Consider the following 22,761-nt stretch of genomic DNA (forward strand, 5'->3'; position numbering starts at 1 on the left):
AGGAATGGCAGGAATGGAGTCAGGGAACAGGAAAAGGAAGGAAGAGGGGAATCCACAGCTCATCATCTGATCAGTCATGAGCAATTGCCAGGGTATTGCAGGCTTTGCAGCAGAGGTGAGTCTAAAGAAGGGATTTGAAGGAATAGGGCTGTATGGATTATATCAGGGATTTTGCCTATGCACTGCGGTAGGAAAAAGAAATCACAAAGGTGCTTAAGGGAGGAGCTGATTGAATAGCTGTCTACCTTAGGTACCTCTGTGAACTCCGTTACTGTAGTGTCTCAGCACCTCACAAACTTTACAGCACCCCTGTGAGGTAGGGAAGGTACTATAGCCTCCCCCCGCCCCCCCCCAAACCCCGGTCTTTAAAATGGGAATCTGAGACATAGAGAGAGTAAGAGTCAGATTTTCAAAGGTACACCTTTACCCTGATATAACGCTGCCCTCGGGAGCCAAAAAATCTTACCGCATTATAGGTGAAACCGCATTATAACGAACTTGCTTTGATCCGCCGGAGCGCACAGTCCTGCCCCCCCCCCCCCCCCCGGAGTGCTGCTTTACCGTGTTATATCCGAATTCTTGTTATATCGAGTTGCGTTATATTGGGTAGAGGTGTATTTGAAATTCACTGATAAATAAATTGAAACCTGTGGGAATTAGGTGCCTAACCTGCCTCACAGGTGTATTGTGAGGACTACCCCATGTGCAAGCAGGGGAAAGTTCCCCTGGAGCAAATGGCAGTTTACATTAGCGGATTACACCACACTGCACCGGTGTCTGGGCACAGATGGCTGTACCTGGAGCAAATCACGTGGCGGACAAGGCCTCAGTTAATTTCTGTACAGTGTTATGTAAATACAAAGTATATCAGCATCAGCATCTTTTCTCCCCTTTAGATTTCACAGAACATTTGGGAAAAGCTGACATCCAGGAGGAAACCTCATGTCTGGCACACATTTGGCTCTCTATAAATAACAATCATGCAGGCTGTGAGATGTCTGAGGGAAAACTAAACATACATGATTAGTTCTGTTCCAGTGTGATGAAAAATTTCTAAGCTCAAAAGTATGTGCATGCCCACATTATGAACATGACACGCATTACATTAAAAATAACCTAAAATTGGCAGATGCCAGACAGATTTCCTAACTTGGACTCAGATGGCTGTTATATAAGCTTCTCTAACAGTAGCACAACCACTCTTAATGCCTTCTTTGTCATCCAAGCATTAGGGAGCCACAAAACAATCTCCTGACATTGTACTATGTGGGAAGGTGTGGCATCATCTCAACTGAACTGATGAAATGCACCCTAGAATACTCAAGGAGTTAATAGAGACGGTATCTGAGCTTCTAACTATTATCTTTCGAAAGTCATGGGAGACGGGAGAGATTCCAGAAGACTGGAAAAGGGCAAATATAGTGCCCAGCTATAAAAAGGGAAATAAAAACAACCCAGGAAACTACAGACCAGTTAGTTTAACTTCTGTGCCAGGGAAGATAATGGAGCAAGTAATTAAAGAAATCATCTGCAAACACTTGGAAGGTGGTAAGGTGATAGAGAATAGCCAGCATGGATTTGTAAAGAACAAATCGTGTCAAACCAATCTGATAGCTTTCTTTGATAGGATAACGAGTCTTGTGGATAAGGGAGAAGCGGTGGATGTGGTATACCTAGACTTTAGTATGGCACTTAATACGGTCTCGCATGATATCCTTATCGATAAACTAGGCAAATACAATTTAGATGGGGCTACTATAAGGTGGGTGCATAACTGGCTGGATAACCGTACTCAGAGAGTAGTTATTAATGGCTCCCAATCCTGCTGGAAAGGTATAACAAGTGGGGTTCCGCAGGGGTCTGTTTTGGGACCGGCTCTCTTCAATATCTTCGACTTAGATGTTGGCATAGAAAGTACGCTTATTAAGTTTGCAGACGATACCAAACTGGGAGGGATTGCAACTGCTTTGGAGGACAGGGTCAAAATTCAAAATGATCTGGACAAATTGGAGAAATGGTCTGAGGTAAACAGGATGAAGTTCAATAAAGACAAATGCAAAGTGCTCCACCTAGGAAGGAACAATCAGTTTCACACATACAGAATGGGAAGAGACTGTCTAAGAAGGAGTATGGCAGAAAGAGATCTAGGAGTCATAGCGGATCACAAGCTAAATATGAGTCAACAGTGTGATACTGTTGCAAAAAAAGCAAACGTGATTCTGGGATGCATTAACAGGTGTGTTGTAAACAAGACACAAGAAGTCATTCTTCTGCTCTACTCTGCGCTGGTTAGGCCTCAACTGGAGTATTGTGTCCAGTTCTGGGCACCGCATTTCAAGAAAGATGTGGAGAAATTGGAGAGGGTCCAGAGAAGAGCAACAAGAATGATTAAAGGTCTTGAGAACATGACCTATGAAGGAAGGCTGAAAGAATTGGGTTTGTTTAGTTTGGAAAAGAGAAGACTGAGAGGGGACATGATAGCAGTTTTCAGGTATCTAAAAGGGTGTCATCAGGAGGAGGGAGAAAACTTGTTCACCTTAGCCTTCAATGATAGAACAAGAAGCAATGGGCTTACACTGCAGCAAGGGAGATTTAGGTTGGACATTAGGAAAAAGTTCCTAACTGTCAGGGTAGTTAAACACTGGAATAAATCACCTAGGGAGGTTGTGGAATCTCCATCTCTGGAGATATTTAAGAGTAGGTTAGATAAATGTCTATCAGGGCTGGTCTAGACAGTATTTGGTCCTGCCATGAGGGCAGGGGACTGGACTCGATGACCTCTGGAGGTCCCTTCCAGTCCTAGAGTCTATGAATCTATGAATGTCCTCACATAATCACACCAGATACTGATGCAGGCATTGGAGTGGAATGGCAGAAAATGGGACACTAGACGGGAAGGGCTCTGAGTTACCACAGAGAATTCTTCGCCAGGTGTCTTGCTGGTGGGCCTTGCCCACATGCTCAGGGTCTAACTGATCACCATATTTGGGGTCAGAAAGGAATTTTCCCCCAGGTCCAATTGGCAGAGGCCCTGGGGGTTTTCACCTTTCTTTGTGGCATGAAGCATGGATCACTTGCAGGTTTAAGCTAGTGTAAATGGTGAGTTCCCTGCAACTTGAAGTCTTTGAACTATGGTTTGAGTACTTCAGTAAATCAGCCAGAGTTTAGGAGTCTATTACAGGAGTGGGTGGGTGAGATTCTGTGGCCTGCAATATACAGGAGATCAGACTAGATGATCACAATGGCCCCTCTGACTTTAAAGTCTATGAGACATCTCACATGATGTAAGGAGCCTCACAATTCCATGGGTAAGTTTCTTTTTTCACTAAATGACATTTTAAGGCTTTGTCTACCAGACTATTGTACTTAGTCTCCCATGAATGGAAAAACGGATTCAACTCCAGTGGTGGTAGCAACAGGAGGAGCCTTCATGCAGACAGGGTTCAGGTGACCACTGGTAGGTCTGTCATCCAAATGGCAAAGGGCAATCTACCCCAGCGTTCCCATGATACTCTCACCAGTGATACCACAAGGTTCAGAAACTTAGAAAATTGCTAGGATAGACACAGCCTAAAGTGTGTCTCATTAAGTATCATATGCACTTATGGCAGGATGATTTGTGGATGGATTGAGAGCCTTACATTGGAATCCTTTTTATATACAGAACTCACCCTTTAGAGTTACTTTAATATTTCTATTTAATGTTGGCAATATACTAAAATATTTGTTAAAGAGAAAATACTTAAAACCACATACACTTACAGTTTCAAACACAGCGACTTCGTACAATTGCACGGCTTCCTGGGGCGGTTTGCAGGTTCGGATGGCATAATTCTGGAAAAGAACCATTTTATTACTGGCGTCTCTCTTCTTTAAGTTCAGAATGTTGATCCACTGAAATCCCATAAGCCAAACTAGATTTGTCTCCTACAATGTGAGCTTTAAAATGTCTATGACACTGATTACAAAATACAATTAGTAGGTAAAAAGTCAAGGAAGAGGTAGGCGATTGCCATGACCCCGGCTGCACGCTATGCTTAAAGAACAGAAAGAAAGGAAACAAGGCTAAGAGAGGACCACATGAGAGGAAAGTGCAACTGAGTGCGCTGCAGCCATTACCCTGAATGAAGACCACTCTCCATGGGGACTGTATCTACATCTGGAGCAGCGGTTTGTGATGCTGTTGTGAATCTAACCAAATCCAGTAATATAGAGAAGAAATAAATTCAGACTATGCCTCTCCCTTCATCTGAGTTATGTGTGAATTAAAAATGATAATGAAATGACAAAGTGACAGTCCTAGGCAAGCAGACAGAGACCTGAGCAAGGGGCAAGCAGCATATGAACCTAGCCATTTAGTTTAACATAAAGAGCATTCTGTGTCAGAGATCAGCCTTAATAACCACTGAAAGCTAGGATTTTTCAATTATCCTACTTGGCCAGCTATATTCTGACCATATGTGGTAACCCTCTGATCCTGACATTCTCCCAGAAGCTGAAAATAAAGGCATTTATTGGGGAGGGGAGGGGGTGTCAGACAGGGATTCAGGATTAGCTCAGACAATTTTTTTTTTAATTTGGTTTGTATTTTTTAAATCACAGCAAACACTTTTAAATGTAAGACTTCCAGAAAAAGGCAGGCTCAGAAGAACAGGGTAGAATTTCTAAGCCTGCGTGGGAGGAGGGGGAGGCATCTCAATTTGAAAAGTTTCCACTTTCAATGTGTTACCTTGGAACTAAGCCAAGATTTAAAAAAAAAAGGTGGGGGGGGCCCTGAAGTTAGATTCTCAAGTTATATTCAGGTATCTACATAAATGGCTGGGTTTTCACAAGCACCCAGCTGCTCCAATCAGCTTCAAGGGAAAGTCCATGACCAGGGCTCCTATGTGCTACTGCCAATACATATAATAAATAACCACAGCCCAGCTCTCTGTTAAACTCCTACTATTGGATTGGGGAAAAAATACAAGATTTGACTTTGACCGAGTTTAGTGATGGTAAAAGGCGCTGGATTGACAGCCAGAGAAAGAGATGTTCTTTATTTAGCCACAGAACAAGAATAGCACAGACCGCACCCTCCCCACCCCACCGTGCTAATTTTTCCTAAAAAACTCTTCAAACAAGGATAGTCTGTCCTGATTAAATACATCACCTTACCATCTTTTGGGGAGATGTTGTGGCAAGCTTTTAAAAGTATTTTCAAAATACTCACCCATTGAATGGTAGCCTTGCTTGTGTCTGGATATTAGATGTCCCAGTAAAACCAGTGTTGCTTGCTATAGATACGTATGATGACTGCTGTAGCTAACAAAACACGAAGTATAAATGTATATTCTGTAGCTTCTACAATTTTATACAACAAGCTTTGTAGTACACAGTTTCTAGTTAGCATTTCTGAAACTGCTGTATGCATCATGTACTCTCCTAATCCATGTTTGTGAATGGTTTGAAGGTTTCACAAACTCACAAGACCTAAGCACTCTAAGGGTTACTCTATATTCAGCAGAAATGTCCTGGTCTATTTTACATTATGTTTTAATCCATTTTATCTTGGAACCTTTGGATTGCATTAGTTTTAAGCTACTTATGTAATAACTTTTAGTCAGATGGATGCTAAAATGCTTTACCAATAGCTTGCATATCAGCTATCTACAGGAATACCTGCACCCACCAGGTGAAAGCTTGGAGTTACAAACGGTTCTCACCCCTTTAATCAGATCCCTTTTCTTTCTTTGCAGAGTGGATCTTGGTGCCTGATCACTGCACCTGTGCTACAAGGGGTGAATCTGAGCAAAGTCACACGAGTCACTGAAGCAACCTCCATTCAGATTTTACTTTAACAGAAATAAGAAACCATGGCTGATTTGCATTCCCTTTGACTGTGGTTACCTGCATACCTTCTTGTTTCATGCCATGATGAGTTAGGTGCAAGAAATATGAGCAGAAAGACCTAGGCACCCAGGACCTTCTCCTAGGAAGCACCTACTACAGGAGCATTCCTCATGCATCGCTCATCAGAATCCCCTGCAGGTGGCTCGGCTTTGTATTTTTTTACTCATTGCTTTCTCAGTGTAAATTTATTTTTCTGCACGAGGCCAGATTTTCAAGAGAGCTCTGCCTTTAACAGCCCCCTTTTAGGCATCTAGATGAAGTGGTCACATTTTCCCAAGTGCTTGGCTGCCAGCACTTCAATATGAGCTATTTGGGTGCTGAGCACTTCTGAAAATCTGGCCACTTCATTCAGATGCCAAAAAATAGGAGGAGGAGCCCTTTTAAAAAAATCTGGCCCCAACTGTGAGTGCTGGACACTTCAGAAAATCTGGCCTATTGTCTTTCTTCCATTGCTTCTTTGTACCAAGGACAAAGATCTTGCTGCATCATTTCCCTCCTGCCATTCACGTCCTGTGTTGTTCCAGATCCTTTTTACCTACATAAGGAAGGTTGTTGCAGGAAGAACTGTACAACAAGGTCTCTACCAATTATACGCAGCATGCCAACAAAAATCCCTGTACATGCTGCTGGACCTTTTCAATCTTAAATCATGCATTTAATTCCCATTCCTTTTCATTCTGATTCTGGACCACATTTTGGCAAAGGGCAAGCCAAAGCCCTAAATTGAAGGAAGGGATCAAAACCATTTCATCATTTTGCCCTGTGCTAACACCATACCTGAGTGACGTATTGAGCTGGAAGAACTGCATAGCCTACATTTCCTGTGCCAGGTGCTGGGGCCAGCACAGTGCCCGGTGGGAGGTTAGTGAGGTTTGGCTGTATCTGTGGCAATGGAGTAGCTGGCATAATAAGTCTTTGTTGTGGCTGACTAGTAGTAACTATCTGTGAAGTTGGGTTGATTGGTTTGGGCACAACCTGGAAGAGAAGAAATCTTTATGACATTGTCAACACATCATTTTTTATCCGCTGCACAAAACTACACTGTACATTTTTTTAAAAAGTCATTCTGAAGACAAGAATCCATGCAGAACAATATAAATCATCTTATTTTACCTCCAGAGTCAGAATTTTGACATCTGTTTGCCAGCTGAAATGAGACTACAATATGGATTTCATGTTGAACTCACCTGTTTGACAGTCTGAGCTGGTACTATTGGGACAGACATCCGCACTGGAGTTGCATTCACCACCACTGGCTTAGCTGCTTAAAAGAAACAATATCCCATGTCACACTATATGTGCACATTTATAAAGAGTCTCTAGAATTTAATCCTGAAGCAATTTATCACTTTCACATACATAGAATAAACAGTTACTTTTGTATGTAAGATGGTGGCGTTTATTGCCTTTTTAAAATGTATTTTGATTATGCTTGTAACATTTTATTTGGGTTACATCCTGTTTATTTCAGTTTATTTACTGTTGTTCTACTTGTTTTTACATTTTAACTTGTGCACTGAGAGTGGACTTAATTTATAAAGTGATTATTTTATTACAGTTTTTTTCCAGTAGCTCTTTGAAAACAGAGCTAAACCTGTTATTTGCAGGAAACATAGTACTGCAAGCAATTGCCAGCTGATTCTCTAGAGCTCTCTCACTTAGGCCCCAGTCAAGCACTGACACACATGAGAAGCACCAATGAATGAATGATGGTTACTCAAGCACATAAAGAGAAGTGTGTGTTTTCAGGATCAGGCCCTGGGAGAATACTGGTAGATCAAAAAAACCTAACTTTTTTTTAAAACCAGTGTTACTGTAAGGAACAAAAGGTTTTTAAAACTGGATTAACTCTTCACTATTTATGCTGGTTGTCCAAGTGGAAAGCAAGAAATGCAAAAACTAACAGTTTCACTCTAATCTATTTCACTTTCAGTTTACTATAGTATTAGTGCTATGCTGCAATGTCTGCACTAAAACATTACAGGATTTTATTTTCTATTGGAATGTATATAATATAAGGGAACAGTTCAAAATAAATGTATGGCAACTGTTCAAAACAATTGTCTTAAAGTCTGGTCAAAGTTTGTTTTCACAAAACCTAAATTTAGGGTCAAATTGGATCTTACATTTTCCCCTTAAACAAGACTCTCTAGGCAGCCTTTTCTCCCCCAATTTTGCTCACCAACGTATTCCCCTTGCCCTTTAATTTATGCCAACATAACATATTTACTAAATATTCAGTACTGCCACCTAGCAAACTGCATACATTTAAGACCAACACTTCTCATCAGTCTATGTGCAGAGCTCCTCTTGGCATTAATGGGAGTGGTATGTAAATCTGCAAAGGGGAGAACAGGTGTGAAATCTTCTGGCTGCTACTGTCCATTCCATCACCATCACCAGAAAATGCATGGTAAAAACAAGGGGTACTGTGCAGTTCTAAATCACTGTCTATCAAAGGATCTCAACAGGCTGGGCAAACATTAATTAATCCTCACAACATCCCAGTGAGGCATATATGGCATTGCTCAGATTTCACATTTGGGCATACCAAGACAGGGACAGAGTATCAGACTTGCAACAATCACCCAACAAGCAGATGAGTGGCTGACATTCTTCCCTGGGAACAACAGCATATCGGGCACCTCAGGAGCCAGTCTCTAGGGAATGAGGAGTTGAACATCACAGCATTTCCAAACGCATCCTGGAGTTGGTAATGGGATACAGAGCCTTTCAAAGCCAGGGGCCTGGTACAAAACTAGCACAGCTGGCCAGGGCCACAGATTTATATCATTTGACATTTTATTTACCCTTTGTGTGTGTGTGTGGGGGGGGAGATATTTGTTAGTGCTTAATAAACCTAAATTAGACAAATAAAATAGGGTATGAATGGACACCACTGACCTTGCTGAAGAGGTTGTGTGTTGGTACTAGGATTCTGACTGGCTGACTGGGTTGAACTGTTGGCTGTTGTGGCCGTAACAAGTCTGACATAGTGGAATTTGCTTCCAGGTACCTGAATCTGCTGAACATTGGGGGCCGTTGCCAAGGGAATTATGGTCTTAAATTGAGATGTACTCACTCCTCCCACAGTGATGGTCTGTACTGCTGACTTCACAGCCTGTTAAACAACACAGGCAGCACAAAGTTACCTGACAGCGGTAGGGAGGTGTCACCGTTTCTATCCCTACATTTGCTAGGGAACAATTCATTAACCCACACAGTACCTCTGTGAAGCACATCACTATTATCCACTGAAAACCCGAGGCACAGCAAGGTTAAGTTCCCAGGACACAGAGGGAGTCGGTAGCAAGACCAAGGGAGCTCGGTCCCATTCTCAAACCATTATACCAGACTCCCAAATCACCAGAATCATCCATATAAGCAAAACCAACTGTCACTCAATCAAGAGCCAATGTCAAATAAACACGAACTATACAGCAGACACTTTGAGAAAGTGCTTTCCCCCAAACTATGGTGAATAAAAACAAATTCAATTTTATGATTTTTCAGTCTGTGTGGAAGTGGATGTCCCACTCTGGCATTGTCGCTCCAACACTCAGCTCTGCCTATGTACAGCATCCCCTTCCACAGCTCAGTATAGGAAGCCTACATGTCACCATGCAGCCTCCAACTGGAAATGGAACTGAGGCTATGAACCCTGAGGCTTTGAAGCAGTGGGCAATAGTGTATGGGCTGGCTAAGGACAAAAAGGAAGTAATGGGAAGTACTGAGAACATGGTAAACAAGTTTAAATCCATGAAATCAGGAGCAGAAGCCAGAGCAAAAAGCATTTGAGAAAGGGGAGAGGAAGCAGGAAAGGAATTTGGTAGGCAGCATGCATGTGAAATCGCAGTCAAGGATAGCAGAACATTAACAACATGTGAGACTTCATTATTTCAGGCTTTTTTCAACCTACACACTGAGTAGAGAGCATGTATTTATTTTAAATATACACATTTGCTGCTCACCTGACTTTCTCCATCACTGCTAACCACTTTTCCATCCTCCTCATCTCTCAAGCTCCAAATCCTGACTCCCTTGTTTACCTTCTCTCCTCGTATCCAGGCTCTTACAAAATTTGTTCCTTCTTCCCCTGTAACATTTCTAAAATCTGCTCTTTTCTCTTCAGTCCCACTGCCAAAATTTTGATTCATGCCATGAAACTGTCTTGTCTAGATGGGCTCTTTCAATTTCTTTTCCAGCCTAGCTGCCTACTCCCCCTTCATCTTCCAAATTTCACCAGCTACAGTTCTGGGCAGAAGCAAAGACCAGATCTACTTATATTCCACTGAAAGCATAAACCCACTCAATAGATTTTATGAGCAAGTTGTTTCTTGGGTATTTTTAAAATCTTTTTGTGCTGTAACCTTAATTATCAACAGCAATTCAGAGTAAACATCATCTATAATCACAGCTATAGCTAACGTGCGGTTTCCACAGACAGACCGATGAGGGAAGAGAATTTCCATTCCTCCTTTAAGGGCTGACCAGTGTCAGAGAACAACTTCACTACTATATGAAATGTAACGTGTGTTCTTTAAAGGGCCTGATCCAAATCTCATGGAAGACAGTGGAACGCCTTTCATTGTTTCCATGAACTTTGGATCAGACCCTGAAAGTTATAACGTTCAGGTGACTTAATTATGGTCCATTGATTGCTTGTATCCAAGCAATAACCAACAGTTCATTAAACAAAGGTTTAAAATGGGAGCAGGATTTGATCTGAGAATGAGATCTAGAGTGTATTTAAGCCCTTAAACCATAGTTCATATTATCAAATATACACATAATGGAGAGACAAAACAGTCAAGACCAGGCTGCATCACTGGTATTGCAGTTTCTCAGGGAGCCCAGAACTATGGGTGAACTTGTTACCCCACTGCCTGAGCAAAAGACACTTGTTGGAACTAAACCAGGTGACACCTCCCTGTCTGTTAGCCGACCAAACAATCTCCTCCAGCCCGTCACTGGATGCTCACAGAAATTACCAAGTAGCTCACCTGAGAATTCACCCTTTAGTATTACAACACTGAGAAGAATTTACAAGTAAAACCAAGAATAAGTTTATTGACAAAGAACAGAGAATTAAGTGATATTAAGCAAAGCTAATAGAAACAGACATGGTTACAAATAAAACAAAAAATAGAACATGCTTCTACAAGAATAGAACTTAACTTTAGCAAGTTAAGCTTATCTAAAACAGTCTCTCACCTAAAACTTTTCCTGGAGAGCCTGCTAGTATTCAGTTATACCAGGAGCCAGATTTTCAAGTCACCTACACCCTACAAGAGGTTTCCTCAGCAAATGGATAAACATCATGTCTTTTCCCACTCTTCTTACAGGCCAGTTCACCTTTGAAATGTATCCTTCGAAGCATACCTCCTGACAAAGTCTCTCTCCCCCGCTGTTTGTTCTTTGGGGTGTAGACGCCATGCTGACATGCTGTCTATGTTGATCTTCAGTTAATTTGCTTTTCCTATTGACTCAGTATGCAAATATAATCCCCATTGTCTTGGGCTAAACCTGCTTAATTTACATCAGAGACAGGGGGAGATAACTATCTTCCCCTCCTGTCTGGAAGAAAACACGTTTTTTCTTTGATTACAGACTTAACTTAAAGCATAATATCAGGAAGTATCCAGACATACATTTCACTTTTAATACATTGGTCATTAATATCATTGTTTTCATATGATACCTTACACAACATTATTTATAGATAAATGCCATGGCAGTAATGCTTTGGTGTAATGAGCTTTCAGGTCTGGTAGGAGTTGCTGTTACATTACAATGAACCCTTTGCCAATTGACCGTAGGAAACCCTCAGCATCTCAAGCATATTCAACACATAAGCTCACATACAAAGTGAAAAGCTCCTCTCTCTGACTAACAGAAGCTGATCCATTAAAAATATTACGTGATCCACATTGTCTCTCTAATATCCTGGGACCCACACAGCTACAACAACACTGTATACAACATGTTTCTGGACAGTTACAAGACACCTTTGAAAGGGATGATAGGTAGATGGCTGAATAAAGTGCAATTTCATGTCACGTTAATTGCAACAAAATTAACAGACTATTAACAAATAAAATTAACAAAGCTATTACTGATATGAAAGAAATCTATACAAGCAAGGATGAGAGACTTGAGAATTTACTAGCCATTACAAAATGTACTAGTACCTGAAAGCCCATGTAATCGCATGGGTGTCAATGACAAAGCCACATGTCTAAAAAAGCCAGCAATGGCTGGGAACTTAAAAACTGGAGAGTACCACACAGCAAATCCCAGTGATGACTGAACCCAGTGATATTTTTAAAAAAAAAAGCTCTAAGCCATACTTTTACCTGTTTCCATCACCTCACACTGACTCAGACTTTCCAAGCTTCAAAGTAACACACTGACAGAGTGACAATCCTGGAATTTTATTATACAGATACCTCATTCACAGAAAGTCATTAGCATTCAACTGCCACTCCAGAATAACATTCAAAGTAGTTAATGATATGATCTTTAATAAAGTCAAGCCATTTTGTTTCCGTAAGCAAAACATTTGCTGGTCACCTACTAATGACACAACTGCAGAAGATCAGTACTCTGAGGTCAGGCATAGAATCTCCGGGTTGGAAAGAACCTCTGGAGGTCATCTAGTCCAACTCCCTGCTCAAAGCAGGACCAATCCTCAACTAAATCATCCCAGCCAGGGCTTTGTCAAGGCTGACCTTAAAAACCTCTAAGGAAGGAGATTCCACCACCTCCCTAAGTAACCCATTCCAGTACTTCACCACTCTCCTAGTGAAAAAGTTTTTTCTAATATCCAACCTCCAGCACTGCAACTTGAGACCATTACTCCTTGTTCTGTCATCTTCTACCACTGAGAATAGTCTAGATCCATCCTCTTTGGAACCCCCTTTTAGGTAGTTGAAGACAGCTATCAAATCCCCACCCGTTCTTCTCTTCTGCAGACTAAACCATCCCAGTTCTCTCAGCCTCTCCTCATAAGTCATGTGCTCCAGGCCCCTAACCATTTTTGTTGCCCTCTGCTGTACGCTTTCCAATTTTACCACATCCTTCTTGTAGCTTGGGGCCCAAAACTGGACAGAGTTCTCCAGAAGTGGCCTCACCAATGCCAAATAGAGAGGAATCATCATGTTCCTTGATCTGCTGGCAACGCCCCTACTTATACAGGCAATTAGAACATATGGACCTACACTAGTCCTTTTTAATAAGCAGCCTGCAAACTTTGCTAGGCTGAAATACAGTGAGAGCCTCATATGGGATGCTCCTAAGCAGACAATTTTCTGCAAGTCAGCAACCAAGTTTACCGCTAAATGAATAATGTAACTCATCAGAGGTGGAAGTCATCAGGTTCAGCATATATTGCCGTTTTGTATTTTAGCAACACAGGCTTACTGGCAAATTTAAACACCAACAGGAAAAGGCTATTTTCAGAGCAAAGAGAAGCAAAAATAGAGACTCAGTTCTTACACATAAACAGGAGACCCCTTTGGAAATCTAACGGTGCTGCCCCGCTTAATGTGAAACCCATTTCTTCTGCTTTAGAGCTAACTAAAAATATTCCCTTAAGTGCCTAGAAGTCACATTTTCTACATTGCACAGCTGCATGGCTATTTTCAGAAGAGGCTGATTTTCCTGCACTAAGGTTTGTCCCGGCGATAAAAGACTAAGTTAATATTTTGGCTCTTGATGAGACCTGAAGGAAGTTCCCTCCCCAGAAAGAACCAGCATGACATCCAATATACCTAATATCACACTACGTAAGTTTTGCTGGGAATTGTGAACCACAAGACAATGCCAGAAAATGCATCCTGTTGTGGCCAGACCACAACAATCCTTCCAACATCGAAAAGCCCCCGCCTACACTATTCAGTCAACATATGGTGTGAAATTAAGTCTTTGGAAGACAGTCTATAAACGGATGTCTTAGTCTGACACGAAAACCACAGTCCTTCCTGAACAGAATACAGAAAAAGCATCAACGAGTCCTTGAAAAGAAAGATTTGAGCTTTTAGTTCATGCTTCCGTAAAAACTTTATTAGGCATGGTATATGGAAGAAGTATGTAACCATAGCTATTTGTGGATACTTCGGTTCATCTTGGGCAAAGCAATCATTGCTGCATTAGATTTTCCTCTGATGTACTGTGTGATTGGAATATATAGCCACTAGGCTGGGCTGAAGAGGCTGCCTGTCTTAACCTGTTTGCATTGTTGTTGTAGCCACGTTGTAGCCTAGGATATTAGAGAGACTATATGGTTGAGGTAGTACCTTTTACTGGACCAATTTCTGTTGATGAGAGAGACAAGCTTTCAAGCTACACAGTGCTCTTACTGGAAACGGTACTTGGAGATTCACAACTAAATACAAGGTGGAACAGTTTGTTTAGCATAAGTAATTAACAGGGGAGCATGGATCAGCATTCATATTGTACTCCAAGTCTGTACCCGGCCTGGGTCTGGGCAACTAATGATCCAACCAGCGGACCAAATTCAGTGATGAATCCTGGTCATGTGCCAGAGGAGGCACATCATACGTACTCTAAAAAGAAGTAGTTAACATATTTTAAGGGAGCATTCAAGGTGACAACTCTGAAGTCATAGGACGGAAAAGCAGGCGTCAGTGGGTTACAGATTTACAGTGATTTGTAACCACCTATGCCCCCATTTTTGTCCTATAACTGCAGAGATGTTTACGGGCCACTTCACCTTGAATGATCTCTTAGAATGTGTGTTAACTACTTAAACAATCTGTTTCATCTTGTATTTAGCTGTGACACTCTAAGTACCTTGCCCAGACCTGAAGAAGAGTTTGTGTAGCTCAAAAGTGTCTCTCTTTCATCAACAGAACCTAGTTCAATAAGACATTCTCACTCACCTTGTTTTTTTAACCTGGTCAGACACACTGGTCACTCTTGGCATGCATCTGATGAAGTGGGTTTTAGCTCACGACAGCTTATGCCTAAATAAATTTGCTAGTCTCTAAGGTGCCACAAGTACTCCCCATTCTTTTTGCTGATACAGACTAACACGGCGACCACTCTGAAATGTTGGTAGTGAGACAACCTTGAGAGAGAGCTGTTTCACCAAAAGAAACAATTATTTTTAAGCTGAGCTAGACTGTTTTTTGGGGTTGTACTGTCCCATTGTCCTGTCAATCTTCAGCACTGCATGGTGCTTCTTACTATAAGGATAATTACGGAGTGTCTGAGATGAAATTTAAAAGAGAAAAAATGAAACAAAGAGGAAACCACCTAACAGAGGTGCTAGTGATGTCTTGTTATACCACACAACAATCCAACAGCCAGCTCTCAAGATAGACAAGCTGAGCCACACAGTGTTAGTTCCAGATGTCCAGAAGTTAAAGTCTCTATTATGCATCAGAAGCTTGTATTATCTCTAGCTTTTAGAGCTACCAAACAAATAGATGCTGTTTGGAAATCCCTTATTTTACCATATATAGCACAACAGAGTATCATCTAGCAAATGTATAGCAGTTTGGGGAAATACTTGATTCTTTTCTACAGCATACTCTGCAAGCACAAACGGTGGACAGCTTTCTCTATTGTCAGCTCTGATTCTTTCTGTGAGTGAGATATTTGTTCATCCTAAAAAGGGTGCGGGACCAGATGCTGGATGAAGCAAAAAAGGTTAAGAGTTTGATTTCACTAGATGTTAGACTCCAGTTCTGGTTTTAAATCAGCTTTTGCACTAGTTTCATGAGTGCCTTCGAGATCAAGGCTCCATGTCCACTGTTCCCTGGTACTTGGGGATTCCAATATGGCAAAATGAGAGACCTGCAGTATTTCGACCAAGTGTTCTCAGTGAAAACAGAGTAGTAGCCTTAGCTCTTTCCTTACTTGTGTGTGCTTGTCCCTTATTACTTACACATTGATCAAGGTATCCAGCTGCTAAAGTTCAATTTACTCAACCACAATCCACGCTTCTTTCTAGTCCTTAATAAAAGAAGAAGATGCAAACCAGATAATATCATCTGCCTAATAAGGCTCAAGTAGCACAATGATGAGAGTAACACGTATCTACAGAGATAAATGAGTGATCTTTGGCAGAAGTGCTGTGTACTGAAGCTATAGGCTCCTGCAATACACAGCCTAAAACTTGGTATGAGCTAATCCTCACTATGGACCCAGTTCTGCAGGCTCTTTAGGCACAGAACTCCCATTGATTTCTACAGGAGTTCATGTGCGTAGCAGCTGTACAATCAGGACCTGTGGGGCAACTTGATAGTGTGTTAGTACCAAGTAAAATAAAAGAAAAAATAAACTGAGAAGATATGAAATAGGCAATGAATCAGTTTGCAAAGTTATGAGGGAAAACCTCCATTCCCCAAAAGGCTCAAACCGGCTCACTCTGCACCTTCTTCAGCTGATTTTGAACACATTATTCCTTTTCCACTTGCAACAAATTGTGGAAGTAGCGGGTTTTCAAAACCAGCCTTTGCTATCACATTGTATTCAACAGCCTGAAAACCCTGAGTTCACTGTCACTGGATTGGCTTGCTCAAAGACTTCTATATTTGTGGAAGACACCACAGTTTGAAAGAAGAAACAATTCTGTATAAAGAAATGGTACAACCTTACAGATTAGGGCTTGATTTGTGGAGAGCAGAGTGCCCCAGTCTCCCAGGAGGTATGCAAAACCTCTGAGATTCAAACCAAAAAGAGAGAGAGGCTTTCTACAGATAACCAGTAAAACAAGTTTCAAGTCCTTTTGACATACTTATGGATTCAGCTTTTGTTCTTCTATTTAAAAAGCAGCTGATGGACCATTCAATTCCCCAGCTTTGATAAGTCATTGTCCAACTGCTTGACTTCCCTCTGCACGCCTAGTGATCTCAGATTTAATAGCATTCATTTTGGCTCTGGGTAGTAAGCCTGCCTGCTCCACAGGGTGATGCTTCTGGTGGCTGACAGTCCCCATGAACAAGAACACCCCTGTGACAGCTGAGTGCTCTCAGACAGAGAGTGGAAAATGAAGCTGACTCATGGAAGATAAAACTGTATAGTACACGGAAAGCCAATATATACCTGAGCAGTTGTATGGTTGACTATGGCCTTGCCAGGGGAAGAGGGTGCTGACTGCTGCACTGTGAGGATCTGCTGTCCTAAGGCTACATTCAGAGGAACACCCACCGTCTTCTGAGGGGAGTTAGGAGGCTGCGAGGCCACCGACACCATTGTCAGCTGCTGAGCAAAATGAAGAAGCTGGTTAAATTCATTCTGCAGTGAACAATTCCATACTACTGAAGTTCTTCAGTGCACTGCATACATACACACCACACTGACACAAAAGGCAAGGTGTTTTACCTTATTAGGGGACTTCAGTGGGGAGATAGCTATTTTATTTGGTGTCTGTTGCGTTGTAGAACCTAAAGAAGGCCCAATAACTCCACTCTCAGAGATGGTTATGGTCTTTGGTGGCGTTCCCGGAGCAGTCTGTGAAAGAACCCTACCTGTAAACAAGAGGCACAAGGTCACCCTAATCACTTATAAGTTTGTTTATGACAGCCTTACAAGTAAAAGGTTTATTTCCATATCATGGGTGCTAACAGAATGCCTATGCATCTCGGCACCACCTCAAAGGGAAAGTTACCTTGATATCAGTGGAACGACACCAATGTTATTTAGATCATGTTTAATGGGCAAGAAAATAGTCAAACTGCCTTAGAAGCAAACACATTGCTTTTGAGAGTTTTCCAAATAAACCTCATGTCTAAAAATACCTTGAAAAGTTAAATTTACATTGATATTTTCAATATGTTTCACTGATTATTCCTTACTCTCAGAGCTGAGTTTTAGCTCAATCTTCTCTGCACTACTCTGACATCATGGTGCCCTACACAAATAGCTAGTTCTGGCATGAGACTTACTATCATCCTGCCCCAGCCCTCTTGATAAATGCCTGCTGCGCGAACACCCAGTGACCTTCCCATTTTTCAGGAAGACCAGCACACTCAAAAGATGATTCTGAGTATTCAAGACAACCCATTGAAGGATTAAAAAGCCAACCAGCAGAAATGAGCTATTTTAGGATGGTAAGGGGAGTTTTGGTTAGTTTATCTGTAAACATTAGTTGTAAGTTTGTTCCTTCGGGATTAGTTTCTTGTATTTTATGTGTCACTGAACAATGTAAATGTGCTATCCCCAGATCAAAGTGCAACCAAACATCTGCTCCGATATGACAGGCAAAGGTAACAAGCTTAAACAAGTGGCACCACTATCTGATCTCTATTTTATTAGAAAACATGGAGGGTCACATACAGTTTGATGCTGGCAAGTGCACTGCTGATTTAGCCCTGCTGCCAAATCAACAGAACACAAAGGATGGCAGCAGAGCAGATGTGGTAGGAAGCAGGAGCTGACGCTCATATGGGACTGACTTTATATTGGTAAGAAATATTTTGTAAAATAGGGATACAAGTATCCAACCTAATTATTAATTTTAGAAAGATTTTTTTCCATTTGCATTCACCTTAGGAGGGATATAATTAAGAGTTTAGGCCCCAAAACTGGCAGCCTGCATTAGGTAATAGTCCATTTTTCTTAGCTTGCTTTTAGAAAAAAAATATCCAAAGTTAATTATCTACACACGCCTCTGTGCTTGTGATAGCTGGCTCCTTAAAAGCCTTCTCACCCTGCTCCTACAGCAGCCCCTGGGAACAGGGCATGTGTATAAGGAGCAGCTCACTAGCCCAACCTTCTCTTCTCCCAGCAGGTAGCCCAGGTTGACACAGCAACCACTGGATGCCCACACTGAGTAGCTTATGGCTATTGTGGCCCCAATCTACCTTCCAATGAAGTCACTGGAAACACATCCATTAATTTATTTCAATAGGAGTTAAATCCGGCCCTGAGGCAATGGGGGGGAAATTGGTGAGAGACAGAACAAAACATGAAATAAAACAAAGTAATTAAAATGGAAATAAAAGACGAAATGGTGGCAATTGGAGTCAGCATGCAGAGCAAGAAACTATGACACTGGGAATACTGGTGTGACACCAGTCCACCAGCCTATTACAAATGGGTGCTCCAGCAGGAATGGGAACTACTGAGATCAACTGCTCCCCTGTGCTCACATCTTCCATGTACAATAGCACCAAATATTTAAAAAGCCATGTTACTTTCCCCTGACTTTTTGATTAAGATGAAAGTATTTGCTCTACAGGCAAGGGCCAAAGACAAGAGAAAGAATTGAGCAGTAAGATGACAGACACGTGTCAACAGGGTTCCATGAGCCCCCTGAAACAGCATTATTCTAGTGAAAAATCCCCTACCCCAGGGAGTCTATACACAAGATTAAAAAATGATCCTATCTATAAGTTTAGTAAAAATGTACAATGAAAAAAATATAACTCCACTGTTACTAATAGCCCTTAAATGAAGAAACATGATGTTCTTACAAACCTGATATGAAAACCTCACCTTCAATACTTTTCAGTGTTTCTAGTTTGTTTTTCTGAAGATATCAGCTTTCCCCTTCTCTGTCTATCCCGAGTACCACTCTTGTTTCTCCTTCCTTCCTAATTGTTTACATTTACTTTAAACTTTAGGAAGCTAAAAGCTAGAAGCTGTAAGATCCTCCCAGTCAGCTTAAAAATATCAGCAAGCACAGGTGCCACACCCTCCCTGTGAGTGAAGGCCAGAGACTCTCTCAGCTGGCAAGCTTGGTGAACACATCTTTAAAAACATTTTTCCCCTTTTCAGAAAAGGAGTTCTACCTATCAGTGACACTTATCTTGTATGGACTGAGAGAAAGAAGTCCTGATTCTCTAGCACATTGGTTTAAAAGAAAAATGAAGTTGAAATACAAATCTTTTAAAATACTGAATTAATTGTCGATTTTGTGTTTCTGTTCCAATGCAAGCGCTTCCAAGAACCGCAGTGGAAACAGACTTAACAGAAATTATAAAATGGCATGTTCTTACATGTAAATTTCTTGCTATAGTCCTAGCTAATTTCCACTCTTTCATATATTACTAGTGAAAATTTAATATGGTTTTGTGCAAAGTTTTTTGTTTGTTTGTTTCGAGGTTTTTTTTTTAAACAAAGTTACCATTAATAAAGTTCCCATCTAGAAGTTTAAGACCAAATTTTAGGAGAGCGGAGAAAGGAAAGCATAAGCTACTTTCTTTCAGAAAAGCATGGAAACCACGAAAAGAAAAGAAATACTACTTAAACTGACGATCAGGTGCAGGAGTAAGGAACAGGAAGCAAAGCCAGATAAGAAAAGGGTTGTAATTCATATTACATGCAGCTTATATGGATAAAAAGTTAAAAGGAACCTTGCAGAGATAGTTGTGTCTTTTCATGGGCCACTTATGCATAAAGTTCAGTAAGTCATCAGACTGCACAGGACTGCTGCCTAAGAGGCTCTGTCAGTCTGGTAGAAGTTGAACAGCAGCCTATTTCCAAGCTCTGTGGATTCCTTATCTTTCATATTTGTTTTAAGAGATAATTTACAGCATCTCCTGGATCTTACTTTTATATTTATGTAGGCAATGGAACTGAACACTGAATGTACACTGTTTCAGTGGTTCTCAACCTATTTTTATTTGCAGGACCCTAACAAATTTCGAACGGCGTTGTGGACCCCTTTGGAAATCTGCTCTCTGTATTATATATAGTTGAATTCTGTTCAGTCAGTTTTCAGTCTAAGTATTTCATGGACCCCTTAGACATGGTCTGCAGACCACAGCCTGAGAACCACCGGTCTAGAAGAGCTGAAAGTACAAAATGGAGAGGGCAAAACCAAGCTGATTATTTCCCAAAGTAGAAAATCATTTCTCGTCATGTTTGTTTATATTTATAGACATTTCTATGAAAGTAAGCACCTATATGTGGACACACCATACAATTTCATTAAAGTGGCACTGTAAGCTTTAAAGTCACATTTCTGTCTGAGAATACTGTCTGCAACAAGTAACATTTACAATTACAATACATGGAAAATATTAGAGGAAAACATAATTTGCTTTCTTTTTTCAGTTCGTTCACTTTACACACTTGCTAGCGCTTTCTGCATAGTGAATCAGTCAGTCCATTTTCTCTGTGAGGATTTTTTCCACATAGCATCAGGGAAAAGAAAAGCATCTTAAGAAAATACAGAAGGTGAACTTGTGCAACCATAAAAACTGGCAGCCGTACTCCAGGACAGGCGTAAGACTTTAAGCTACTTTTTAAACTCTAAGGCTTCAAGTTCGCTGTGTCCCTGCAACTGCTATACAGTATAGGATTTTAAAATAAGGAGGTGTGACTCAACACACCTGCTGATGATCTACATCAGTATACACTTATTGACCTAATTCATTCCCACTGTCTCAGAGACATCATTCCAGGCTTTAGCCAAAGAGAGCCAATGTTATTAATAAGGTACAATTTCCTTCTTATACACATGATTGTGTGTTTAACATTATTTCAAAGTACTTTGAGTCTTGCATAGCTTTTGTGAATTGCATAAAAATAAATACTGTATTATCCATATTTGATCTGTTTAGTTTTTATTAGCAATTTTAAAGTTTATTAATATGCAAATACCTTCACAGCTAGCAATCTGAATGACTGAAGTCTGATATAAAAATAAAAACATGCAGATGTGGTGTACCATCTTAAGCAGCTACATATTAGCTATAAGTTCTTTTAAACTTCTAAAATTCTGAAATGTGATGCACTTCACATAGCATCAAAAGCTACAATAAGTGAACTGCAAGATTTTTATTCAGGATCACCATTTCATTCCACAGCCCTTGAAAAACAGCACAGCAAAACAAGTCATAAAGAAGTACAACCTGCAATGACTGGCGACACTTGAGTTGTCTGTCCTGTAACCGCTTTGCTATTAATTGGTTTTGCAAAGATCAGCTTGGTGATTACTGGGCCAGAAGTTGGTGTTCGGGTCTTCTTAGCAATCTGAAAGAGGGACAGAGAGAAAGAGAGAAAAGAATTTTAAAATAACCTCATAGAGTAGGGATTTGAAATACAGTTTTGCTAGGTTCATAATAAAGGGGAGGGACAACACTCATATAATTGAGAAGAAGTGATTCATCCATAATATTCTGCTGTTGTTTCCCTCCCACTCACACCTCAATTTTTCCCTAGGGAGAGAATTAGCTTGTCATTAGTGCCATTTGGTCAGCCAGTGAAGTAAACAAAGGTGCAGCATAGCCACAGTATTTCTTTTCCAGATAGAGTGAATCTCTTCCAAAATATGTCTGGTCACAAAAGACCCTCGGGCAGAAGTCCTAAAATTGTTTCCACGCTCACCCAGTTTTATTTAAGAAGTTGGAGCATATTCGCGGATACAGAAGTGCGTGATTTTTAAAAAGTTACAAAATGTATTTATTCCAAGTCTGAGTCATTGAAAGAAACTGTGTTTTGGAAATGTTACTCCATCTATCCCAACCTGGAAGCACATTTCTACCGCACAGTTGGTGATGGGGAAACCATGTTCAGCATCTATTGTAAGAAACGCTATCAATCTCTGGGAAATTTTGATACTTATTTTTAAATAGCTGCAAATGATCTGTACACAGAAATGAAGGGTACTTTTTTTCTGCAGTGAACCTTCCATACCTGTGAAGACTGATCCAAGTCTTCCAAAATACGGCTTGATAAGAGACAGGTAATTTTAGCTGGTTGAGGGAATTCAGGTAGAATTGAAGATTTATAAACAAGCCTTTCATCTCCCCATCCAATTTATGGAAATCAAAACCTGACCTCCTCAACAGAACACTAGATTGTGTTAGTCACAGTGATCAAATCTGATACTGGTAGTCAGCTGGCAAAGAGTTGTGGGTTACTGATTTAGAATTAAGATACTTTCCTCCA

General features: G+C 40.8%; 1 protein-coding gene and 2 long non-coding RNA genes across 8 annotated transcripts in view; 1 reads left to right on the top strand and 2 right to left on the bottom strand.

The window, feature by feature from the left end:
- The window catches only part of LOC127047207 (uncharacterized), a 117,417-nt gene that overhangs the window by 29,613 nt on the left and 65,043 nt on the right, over positions 1 to 22,761 (bottom strand). The window lies entirely within an intron of this gene.
- LIN54 (lin-54 DREAM MuvB core complex component) overlaps positions 1 to 22,761 on the bottom strand; it is a 62,475-nt gene that overhangs the window by 5,090 nt on the left and 34,624 nt on the right. For 3 of the 5 annotated variants that reach the window (XM_050945135.1, XM_050945134.1, XM_050945136.1), the window contains exons 3-10: positions 21,723 to 21,843; positions 17,245 to 17,390; positions 16,966 to 17,124; positions 8,797 to 9,013; positions 7,080 to 7,156; positions 6,670 to 6,867; positions 5,213 to 5,304; positions 3,763 to 3,834 (exon numbers count right to left, since the gene is read on the bottom strand). In XM_050945135.1, the coding sequence (XP_050801092.1) occupies positions 3,763 to 3,834; positions 5,213 to 5,304; positions 6,670 to 6,867; positions 7,080 to 7,156; positions 8,797 to 9,013; positions 16,966 to 17,124; positions 17,245 to 17,390; positions 21,723 to 21,843 (1,082 nt within the window). The remainder of the gene's footprint in view (positions 1 to 3,762; positions 3,835 to 5,212; positions 5,305 to 6,669; positions 6,868 to 7,079; positions 7,157 to 8,796; positions 9,014 to 16,965; positions 17,125 to 17,244; positions 17,391 to 21,722; positions 21,844 to 22,761) is intronic. The other 2 variants (XM_050945138.1, XM_050945137.1) reach the window with 2 other exon arrangements.
- LOC127047209 (uncharacterized) lies at positions 17,401 to 21,236 on the top strand. Of its 2 annotated transcripts, none has more exons than XR_007773331.1 (3): positions 17,401 to 17,972; positions 18,178 to 18,326; positions 20,496 to 21,236. It is a non-coding gene; the product is annotated as an uncharacterized LOC127047209 (long non-coding RNA). The 2 variants fall into 2 exon arrangements; XR_007773330.1 differs by lacking the exon at positions 20,496 to 21,236 and adding an exon at positions 18,653 to 19,347.

Source organism: Gopherus flavomarginatus, chromosome 3 (assembly GCF_025201925.1).
Source record: "Gopherus flavomarginatus isolate rGopFla2 chromosome 3, rGopFla2.mat.asm, whole genome shotgun sequence".
Lineage (NCBI taxonomy): Eukaryota > Metazoa > Chordata > Testudines > Testudinidae > Gopherus > Gopherus flavomarginatus.